This window comes from Sesamum indicum, linkage group LG4, assembly GCF_026168435.1.
Source record: "Sesamum indicum cultivar Baizhima isolate 11 linkage group LG4, ASM2616843v1, whole genome shotgun sequence".
In the NCBI taxonomy this organism is placed as follows: domain Eukaryota; kingdom Viridiplantae; phylum Streptophyta; class Magnoliopsida; order Lamiales; family Pedaliaceae; genus Sesamum; species Sesamum indicum.
Genome location: NC_142660.1, coordinates 11,523,343 through 11,534,449, shown reverse-complemented (window position 1 = coordinate 11,534,449; position 11,107 = coordinate 11,523,343). Strand labels below are relative to the sequence as shown.

The 11,107-nt window shown below is 36.8% G+C and overlaps 2 protein-coding genes across 3 annotated transcripts; one reads left to right on the top strand and one right to left on the bottom strand.

Moving 5' to 3' along the window:
• On the bottom strand, window positions 1–8,009 carry LOC105160281 (Transducin/WD40 repeat-like superfamily protein). 2 transcript variants are annotated; one of them, XM_011077596.3, is made up of 18 exons: window positions 7,727–8,009; window positions 7,553–7,634; window positions 7,237–7,345; window positions 7,054–7,138; window positions 6,576–6,659; window positions 6,342–6,443; window positions 5,744–6,177; window positions 5,185–5,266; window positions 4,908–5,084; window positions 4,775–4,828; window positions 4,004–4,096; window positions 3,858–3,923; window positions 3,252–3,298; window positions 2,249–2,950; window positions 1,226–1,809; window positions 793–858; window positions 554–599; window positions 1–370 (listed from the first exon to the last, which is right to left on the bottom strand). In XM_011077596.3, exons 1-15 carry the CDS (start codon window positions 7,841–7,843, stop codon window positions 1,425–1,427), a joined length of 2,619 nt encoding a protein of 872 aa, XP_011075898.2. In that variant the 5' UTR covers window positions 7,844–8,009; the 3' UTR covers window positions 1–370; window positions 554–599; window positions 793–858; window positions 1,226–1,424. The 2 variants fall into 2 exon arrangements, with proteins under 2 accessions (XP_011075898.2, XP_088736255.1); XM_088880129.1 differs by lacking the exons at window positions 6,342–6,443; window positions 6,576–6,659.
• Window positions 8,010–9,538: 1,529 nt separating this feature from the next.
• On the top strand, window positions 9,539–10,779 carry LOC105160280 (large ribosomal subunit protein P1). The gene is made up of 3 exons (XM_011077595.3): window positions 9,539–9,698; window positions 9,790–10,008; window positions 10,532–10,779. Exons 1-3 carry the CDS (start codon window positions 9,630–9,632, stop codon window positions 10,583–10,585), a joined length of 342 nt encoding a protein of 113 aa, XP_011075897.2. The 5' UTR covers window positions 9,539–9,629; the 3' UTR covers window positions 10,586–10,779.
• Window positions 10,780–11,107: the final 328 nt, after the last annotated feature.

Below are 11,107 nucleotides of genomic sequence, written 5' to 3'. Positions count from 1 at the left end.
TATCGAGCAATGAAGAAAATTAAATTATGAGCAATGGTAGTAGCGTCATCTTCCCAGTCAAGATTCTAATAGCTTTACAACGAGTCAAATGGGAAATCAACTCATTAAAAATCAATTAATGGATAATAACAATGATTAGTGGGGGGAGGCACCAATACAATGGGGGCTGCTTGGCTTATTAGAAAAGCTGCTTTTGCTTCCAATAATTATTCATTTGTATACCCAAAAGCCGCAGTTTAATTAGCATAATTAAGATCATGAGTCTAACTTGGGAGGTACGTAATTCATTTTCAAATGATCTGCACAGGCAGGCCTACATGAATATGACATGAGGCTGAGGGGCATGTCCTCTCCTCTCCTCTCTCCAGTCCTGTGAAAACTCAACTTTAGAGATCAAATTCCTTCAAAAAGATAAATAAAAATCTACCAACCGCTATTTTCCTAAAACATCAATAAAATAAAAGAGGCCTAATAAGTTGGAACCAACCATCTGCCTGGAGGAAGTCGCCAACTCAACTGCCTTATCGGCTTAATTTATTACAGTATTACTTACCCGTTGCTCCAGTGAGTCCGCCATTTGTTGGACAGCAAAATCCATGCTGTTAGTCAAACCACAAAATACTCAGAACCAACTTTAACCAACCTAACATATGAGGCAGCAGAAGAAACCAGTTGTCTAACAGGAATGTAACCATATAGCACGACTTTCATGAAAAACAACTGATCCTCCCAACCTTGTTGCCTAGTTTCTTTCTTTAAAATTTATTTTATTACATACAAGTCTTGAAATACCTGGCTGCAACCAATGCCCACTGTGCTCCGCTTCCCTGTTTAAATATCCACTTTTCAGCAGCATTACTGCATAACAAATAACGGAAAGATTAGGTCATCCCGACAGTGGCTTCATATCCTACCATGGGTAGTAATGAAGTTGAATCTGAAAAGGTCATCCCGACAGTGGCTTCATATCCTACCATGGGTAGTAATGAAGTTGAATCTGAAAATATTATCAAATACAAATGTGAATTCAAAAACTTGCATATCCTACAACAGCAGGTAGAAATAGAATGAAAGGTGGTGATAAAACAAATTATGTGCCAAAACTTGCATATCCTGCACAGCAGTTAAAGAGTTGAAAATCTTATCCACATACCGAACTCCATTTACAGTTCAATGCCTAAGCCAACATAGAGAGACAGTTTTCCCAATGAAGATGGAGCTGTACCTTGAGCCGCTGATACATGAAAGCTGATCTTAGGAGTATTCCATATCCCAGTGAACATCTCAAAACAACTGGAAACTGGAAATATGTTCCTACTGGGCCATGCAGCAGATAGATAGTTGGGCTTCCTTTTTCCATGACTCAACAAACTTTGAGAAGGAAACTGTTCATCTGCTATACATATTTTGTAGGAAGACTCTGTTTATACTGGAGATGGTGACAGAGAATGTTCTGGCTGTGATCTTTGTAGAAGTATCCCACAAAAGAGACAACATGGTAGTAAGGAGTCCTTGCAAGAAGGCGACTCCAGAAAAGATTTAAAATCAGAAGGATATTCAGACATTGTGAATAAAATCCTAGGCGCCAACCTCGTTGCCCATCTTTGACAACACATACAATACCAGGAAGGTTTGGTGGGGAGAATCCGCATAGTAATCGCACATCTTTCTAGCTTATGTCTCTGCCTAACTCCATTACCACTGTCTACTCCAGAGCAAATTGCATATTCTGTTGATTCAAATGGGACAACAGCTGAACAGAAATTACATTGCTCATCCATTTCATATCCAATAATGCCCTGTAATCTCCTGCCAAAAAAGCAGAAAAGCAAATCTTTTAATCAAATCAAATGATGAAATTTTCTAGAGCACAAACTTAGACTATAAACCAAACCATATCTTATAAAGATGCTGGCTGGTGTGAAAAGAGAGTTTTGGACTCTGATACAGAGATGGTGAAGCTAACATAATAGCCTATATTTGGAATGGACCAATTGTAGAAGTGAGAAGATCACTTGTGCTATATATAAACTTATTTCATGCATTGACTTGGCTACTAAAGTTTATCCAGCATAACAGAGAATAGAAGTCACATAACGCAAGATATCCAGTGCTCAATTTCAGTACATAACCATCATGATTCAATAAGATATAAAAGTTATCTGAAAGGAGAAGCACTGGAACAAAAATTGGCAAACATCTCAAAATAAGCAGTGTACCTGCAGTATGAGAACCTATAAGAAATTACCTTTTCTCAACTTTTCCAACTTTTGCTGCAAGAAACTTGGTCTGATCCTTTACATTTTTCTCATTGTGTGATACCCACTGCTCCATTTGTCTCAATCCATCTAGACTCCCACAACCAACTTCAAAAGAATCCACTGATGAATTGGACAACAGACTCAAAATAGTAGAAAAACTGAAACCAACAAGTCTTTCCAAGAGTTCATTTTCACTGCTCAAAAGCAACTCCATCCATAAATTTACCTGTTCTTTGGTAACACTTAACCCTTTTAATTCCTGCTGTTTGCTACTGATATGGTCTGGTGTACTTTCTTTAAGCACTACATGCCTGCTGATAATGTTGATGAGGTGCAACTGACGGGATGAAAGCTTGGGCAGAAACTTAAAGGCTTCAGATAACAATGTAGTAGAGTTGCCAAACTGGGACCCAAAGTAAGATGTCAGCCACTTAAGTAGGATATGCTCTACATACTCTGGTGCGGACTGCTTGAAGGCCAGCAGAGCTGCCACAATATCCCAAATATTCAGAAGCTTACTGGGGTTCTCATACTGGCTCAAAGACCATAACATATTACATTCCCACCAAATCAATACTTTCTCAGGTAATCCAGGAAAAGATTCAATATCTATATCTGGACAGGCTTCGGAGGAAATATCCAGCTGCTGCCCTCCAATCCAAAGGAACTCAACAGCAGCTCTATGAGTTCTGGAAATTTCACGACAAATGTTTAAACAGTACTATAGAATTCGTAAACAGACATTGAACTGCTCCTGAAACTAACAAATTATAGTTTAATTTATTATCAGCTTTTTTATAAGGATTGTCAACATACTCTTGCAGACCAATCTACTAAACTTTTATCTTTGACGTCACAGAAGCAAGGAAGATCATCACGGTGTATTCGAAAACATATTGACAAGTGCAGATTGTGCTTGTGCATCTACCGCATGCATAACAGGAGCATAATAATAATAATAAACTATCAGAGGACAAAGAGCCAGTTCACCTTCCTTGGTACATGGGATTTAATAGATCAACATCATATTTGCGGGCCTGCAAAGAACATGCACAACTTTTTCAGGACTAGATTTGTGCAAGGCAGTTATAAAACTATCCATTCTGCCAATGCTGTGACCTAGTAAATGAAAATGCCTAGATCAATAGCGCCAAGAATTCAAAAGATCACCCAGAAGATGAGTAAGATACACAATAACATCGCCAGCTGCAAAGGATATTTAAAAGATTAAAGTATTACTCAAGTAGAATGCATATAAACAGGAACTGCAGATCAGATCCAAGTGAGTGGCTCCGAACAGCAATTACACATGACAAATGTATAACGCAAGACTTAAACATGCATAACAAAATTTAAAATTGGACTGAAGATCTAGAGATTAAAGTGCTAATAGTTGATGGATGCTCCCTCTCCCCCCCTATACAGTATACATGCTTGTATGTGTTTCGCATATTCATCAAGACACTAGAAAACATAGGCTCACTTGGAAACATAGGCTCATAGTATCAAGCACATAATTGATAAGGGTCACAACAATAAATCAATAGGGTTGAATTAAACCACTTTCCTACTTAAGAAAGAGACTCAATAGGATACCACGGCAATTGCCAAATTTCCAGGGGATACTGCCAGGCCAAAGCAAGAGTCAAACACATAAGGAACCTGCATATATTTTATGGGTATTAGTTAACAAATGAAGATGTATATGTACAATGGAACTCAACAAGAAACTCATGGCATACATCTGGGGAGCTCTTCAAACCAGGAGAATGTGAAGGATTGGGCACTTCACACAAGGAATTTCCAACTAAAATCCAGCTCTTCATAGAGTTGTCCTGAAATGAATGAAAATAAAGGATAAATGAACTGCTAAGCTTCTTGCCTTATTAATCACATGAAGTTCCTCTTGAGTAAAGCATCATACACCTCAGCAGCATTTATTTAAGACAAATTAGCAGAATTTCAGGTTTCTAACATCTAATGACTTGACAAATACTCCCTTAAGCCCTGACCAGTACAGATTCAGCAATGTCTGGAAGACATCACTAATCATTTGTGAGAATATTGCTGGTGGGAGATACAGTATGTGTTTAAATCAAAACCAAGGGCATAGATTACTATCTTAAAGCGCCAAGCATTATTTTATGATACTGGACAAAATTTTCTATATTTCAGTTATACATATCACTAGTTTCTAGGAATGATATGGAACTTACACAGATGTTTGAGCATGTGCTCAGTCAAGAAGAGATAAGGGTAGAACAATCTTTACAGAAATCACAACTCCAAGTCAATGAAAAAAGTCCATGCTATGTTAATTCAAAAAGGAGAAGCAAAGAATACTGAATTGACTTCTAATAAAATTTTACTACTCCAGGTACCTAAAGGCCCAGAGTACTGAAACCCGGGGATACAGATCTCAGATGTAAACTCTTAAGCAGGCCAAATTAAATTGCGTCTACATGTGTCATTCTATATGCCCATCCAACAGCATTCAGTAATAGATATTATACCTGGCTGCAGCTGTACAAACAACATCCATCAAAAGCCCAAGCTAAACCAGTAACCTGATGTTAATTTTTGAAAGAGAAATTAATGGCCTTTCTGGAGGCAAAAAAATACAAGGTACCAGTAGACAGAGCTTACAATGCGCTGATGTGCATTACAACAACCAACTTTTTCAAATTTGGTGATGCTCATGTCAAGCATCCAGACTTCAATTGACCCAGAACCTTTGCCAATAGCCAAGAGCAATTTCCACGGCGTTTGCATGGGTACAATAAGTGAAAGCACGGAGATTGTTGCAGAATCAGCCATCATAACCTAAGTACATGAATGAGCACTGATTTTAAGATAAAAAATGTATCAAAATTATGCCTGTAGTAATTTGATAGTAAACTAGACATAGAGATGACATGCTGACCTCCTTCAACAAAGAAAATGAATCATGTATGACTTCTGATGACATCAGCAGTTCCTCACCATTTACCCGCCAGATCTTCACTCTATGGAAGAGAAAAGGAGAGAATCAATCAAATGCAATCTTATAGTAAAAATTCTCATTTTGGATGGATGTAACGCACTAGTGCCAAGCACATGGGTGCTAGGGCCTTTCTTCTTTTTCATAAAGGCAATCGGAAAAGAGATTAGTTCTAGTTCACTTTTTACTTGATCAGTGAAAACCCAGATTAAGAATATAAAATAAATGAGTTATAAGCTATTGTATTTGCAAAAATCATCACATTTATTTAAATATGAATTCAAATGCTCAAAGAAGTTGTTCCAAGAAACTCAGAATATTTTGGATGGAATAAATATAATAGCTAACGGCTCAAATAACCGGAATCGTTTAAATTTTTGAGAAAGAACACATTATCTTTTTTCTTTTCCGCAAAAAGAAATTCAATCATTTGGATTACTTCATGTACGTCTTTATCTTAGAGGTGAAACATTGATTATGGTTGATTAGCTCAATTACTCACCTACCATCAGAACTTCCCGTAGCCAATAAGAGATGGGGTTTTGAAACATCAGAGCCATACAGTGCCCAATTAATTGCTGTGATCCAAGTATCATGTGCCTTCAGAAGGCCAACAAGTGACACTTTACTTGAACACTTAGCACAATCAATAGAATAGATCTCAGGTGCATGAATCCTCCATAGCGAAATTCTACCACACTTCCCTCCAACGGCAAGAATAGAGCAGTAATTGGAAGAGTTATGAGGAATAGCAACACCATTCCCAGATGTCCCCAGAATCGGAGACCAAGCCACTGTAAGCGACATCAGCATTGCACTGCGAGAAGCATACTGCTGAACAGTTATTAATGGGAGATTGCAGTCCGCACTCACTTTCTCCTGAGTCTTCCCATTATGACCAGAGACAGGAATAATTTGCCAATCTTGTGCAGCTACCTGGTAGAATAAAAGATCAGAAGCAAAAGTCCTAATAAAATTTCAAATTGAAAGAGATTGTCCAATTCAAATAAAATGAAGTATAGAAAGGTTAATGATTCAAGATTATGAGTGAGTTCTGGATAAACTATTATAATCAGGAAGACAATGGACACAGCACATACGCTAGCCGCATTTCGTTTTCTTCGTTTGCAATCCTTTACTAAACTAGAAACAGGCAGGTCACTAGCACATTCATGATCTGCACTCTCTCGTCTTAGTGTCACCTGAATAAAGAGAAACCCCAAATAAAGCTAGGGATAACTATGATTGTATAGCAGCGTTGACAAGATGATATCATCTGGAGCATGTGCCAGAAACTAACCAACAAAAAAAGTTAAACAATGGAACCAACTTACATCTGAACTTTCTGAAGATATGTTTGACTCCCCAAAACTGGTAGTTTTGAAATAATTATACAGCATTTCAGATACGTCCATAACCTATAGAATTCCGAGCAACGAAAAATTGAAAAATCACTAAGAAGCATGCAAATCACGCTCTACCGAATGCTTGCGAGAGTAACACATGCAAGAGCTCCTCATGTTTGTCAGCATGAAGTTCCGCCCGTTGGTGAAATACAACCGACAAGAAGGCATAATTAAAAGCATCAACAAACATTAGGAGGGAAATGATTCAATAAGTCGCGTTTCTTATTTATTTTTCCATTTGATATACAATGCCAGCTTAAACCATAATTTGATCACATCAGCATAATCATTTTGGGGTGGCATATAGCTGATTTGGAACAGGTAAAACTCAGTTTCTAAATCATGTCTGAATATGAAAAGCATCTTTTGCTACTACCCCTGTACAAAAGCTTGGTTCGTCGTATACCTCTATCCACTCCACTGAAAACTCGCAAAAAGGAAAGCGATAAAGCTTTACACGGCCCCCAGTGGTACAAACAGCAAGCAAACAACTGCATCATTCAAAACAAAATGCAACTATTAGCTCCAGGATGCAAGTATCATGCCATACTCCAAAAAATACCACAGCTGAAACAAATCGCATCAATACCCAGCACTGTTGGCCAGGCCTACAGGAGACCAAGATATTGATCTAACACAAGGGCGAGCATCCCGAGATAAATGAAATGGTAGCAAGCACCCATGTAGCAAATCTTCCTCTGTGTCAAAACCAAACACAAGTACGTGAAATTTGATATAAATTAAGAAGATCTGTAACCCCCACACCCTTCAATATCAAACTCAAGATTTTGCTGATCAGATGGAACACTACCAAACCGCAAAAATCTAAACCATCCAAGATATCTAGCGAAGCTAACAACAAAAATCCACTGATAGATTAGACTCGCGCCAAAAAATTAGCATACCTCCACCATCAATCACACCAAGGGGAAAAGGCTCGCTGGAGGGGATGGTAATCACACCACGAACTACAGGATTACCAGGATTCTAAACAAGCGTGCAATATGATGGGTTAACAGGCAAAATTCTAACAGTATAAATTTTCAGCTCCCATATCACGGTGAAGTACAAAAATTTACCATGATTGAAACAGTACTGCCACAGGCCACAGCCACCAAGTTCTCGTCGGACCAAACGACGGCAGAAGGGTAAACGGGGGATGATCCAAGCACGACAGATTGGAAGCGGGAAGACATAGTTGAACTTGAAAAATAATTGAAATTTTGAAATGTAGATGCTCGATGATAAATTGGATTAGTAATGGCGGGCAAAAGCTATTCGCGCTGAGGGGGTTAAGGGGGTTTATCTATTTTTCGGCTGTGGAATGGATTCGATGCTGCGACCAATTTTTCAGCTTTGCGCTGAATTAAGGATTGAACCAAAATTTGAGCAAAATAAAAATGCTTTCCACAAAATCGGTTTTAGCTAAATTACTCTTTCACCCCTCAAGTTCCATTATTTTCGTTCGAGTATAGAAATTGTGATATATTATGTTATTATCATCAATAAAAGCACAAAGGGGTATTTTCATAATAAATTGTATTTTATCGTAGCTCAATTTGCACTATAAGTGATTATGGATGTAAGAAATATAAAATGCAGTTTTTTTGTGCTTATAAACGATTGGTATCCAATTTAATACAGAAGAACAGTGGTTGTTAAGAATTTAGTATAAATTTTAGTGATATAGAATTATCATTATAGATAGCAATTAGATCCGGACCTGGCAAGGCCCGTCCCAGACTCGTTCCAGTCCAAAAAAATTAAAAACAAGACGGGTAATGAGTCATAGGAACTAGGATTCGATCGGGTCTAGGGTGGATCTCATCCCGCGTCTCCCGCGTCTTTAAGGAATCGCCCCATAATAATTATTCAATATGTATATGTGTGTATATATATATTATTAACATTATTTTGATATAGTAAATACTAACAAAATATGATATCATTTTATTTGTTTGTTGTTAGGTATTTATTCAACAATTGATGAAATGAAAAATTGCCCCACAATACTTAACAAAAAAGAAATTGTTAGTAATGTATAATTGTTGTAAATTGTTTGGATTGTTCTGTTATGAATAAATTTATTTATACTTGAGAATTTAATTTTTGAACTTGAATATTTAAGTTAGGCCATGAACAATTTTATTCGTAATTAATATGTTAAATTTTCTTGTATATATATATATATTTATAAAATAAATAAATAAAAAATAACTGAATCTATTGGGTTAGACCCGCCCCAACGAGTTTTGTACCGGAGTGGATCAGGGCTGTGCCCGAATCCACCCAAACCTGCCCTATTGCCATTCCTAATTATAATAGATACAAATATTAGAATAGTGTGTTTTTCAATTACTATTCAAAAGTAGAGATCGGAAAAGAGTGGGTAGAATTTCGCCTATAATATGGGCTCAGCATCAAGTTCAATTGTTTATAGTGTTGAATTTTTATTCTTGTTTTGTGATTATAAACCGATTTATATATAAAACTATAGATTTTGGACTGGTTTGCATTTTGTTTGAATTAACACAATCTCAAAAACACCCCCTACATGCAAAAGATAATTTAAAATATTTTTAATGATTTCGCATAGTTTCAGTAAAGAAAATTAAACAAGCAATCATATTATGTCTTAATTTTTCAGATAATATATGTATATTACTTATCTTATTATTTATTATACTACATATTTCATTGTGTAAATTTCAATATAAGTGATATTGGAAGGATTTGTATTTATCACTATAAAAAGCCGTGTATATAAAAGTTGGGAGGCTATTCAGTAGTTTTTAAGAAAATTAGGGACTTGCTCCGAATGCACTCTAAAATTACAGGGGCAGCCTGCAATTCCTACTTGGAGTTCATCATATAAATTCGAACAAAACCCTAGTCCGATTATTCCTATCTATAAACTACACTCTCCGCCGCAGCAGCAGTGAGAAACGCTCGATTTCGATCTATTCCCCTGTAAAGGAAAAGATGTCGTTTGGAGAGTTAGCCTGCACCTATGCTGCTCTGATTCTTCACGATGATGGAATCCCAATCACTGTAAGATTTCTTTCTCCTGCAAATAAAAGTATGTATGTATGAACATATTTTGTTATATTGGTGTTAACTAATTATTATTATTATTTGTTAGGCGGAGAAAATTGCGACTCTGGTAAAGGCTGCGAATGTAACGGTGGAATCATATTGGCCAAGTCTATTTGCTAAGCTCTGCGAAAAAAGGAACATTGATGATCTTGTGATGAATGTTGGCTCTGGCGGTGGTGGTGCCGCCATCGCAGCAGCAGCTCCTGCCGGAGGTGCTTCTGGTGGTGCCGCAGCCGCAGCTGCCCCCGCCGCTGAGGAGAAGAAGGTACAAAAGTTTATTATGTTATTATATCAAATTTTAATCATGCTATTGGTATCCTTGGACATAGGAATTATCGGTGAAAATACAAAGGATTTCCACTGGTCTTAGCTTGAGAAGTGAAGCAAATGGTTGCAAAATCTTATCACGAGCGATTTGATCATTACTTGGTTTACTCTAGAGGGAAATTTGGGGTGTTTGGTTGTAGAATTCAACAATTCCAGAAATGAAAATAATAACTGGAGACCAATTTTCCTTGCAAATTAATTTGTGTGAGAATGTGTATGGTCTTTAAAATTGTTTGAAATGTATGAGCAACAAATGATGTAATTGTGTCAAGTAGAATACATATTCAGAGTTATATATACGGATTTGTTCCGAGTATTTGGCCTTAGATTTTCTATTTTCATTTATTCCAACACCCTGATGGACTATTGAGTGTATGAATATTTATTTAAGTTCCATTAAGGTATGAATGCTCTCTGTCGAAGAAGTGAGTTAACAATGCGCGTCTTGCTTACTGTTACAGGAGGAGCCGAAGGAGGAGAGTGACGATGATATGGGATTCAGTTTGTTTGACTAGGAGAAGGTGCTTTGATTGCGTTTTTGCAGACTTCGGTGATGGACCAAGTTGAGTTATAATTAGTTTATCACAATAGAGTTTTTGCTTTTCTTTTTGAAGGATTATTGTGATTGTACTTGTATGTTGGCCTTTTCTGACATATGCAGCATCCCGACTTTAGTTTTTGAAGTGAGAATTGGTTCCTCTCGCTCTCATCTGATTTCTGAAATTCCACATTCTCCTTTTTTATTTCTCAAATAGATTTTTATCCATTTTTATTATAGTTGAACTATTATCATAGCGAATTGCTGGTCAATCTGCGTGCGCACTTTAAATTTTCATTAATTTGTTAATTGAATGAAAAAAATCGATAAAGTAAAGTGACTCTACATGTGTAATATAATTTTGTCGATAAAGTCCAAGAATAAAGTAATGGCTAATTTTATGGAAAAAAAATGAATGAATATATTTGAGGATATTTTAATCTATGAATATTATAGCAATCAATGTAGCGAATAAAGCGATTTTCTCCAGTAAAGATCA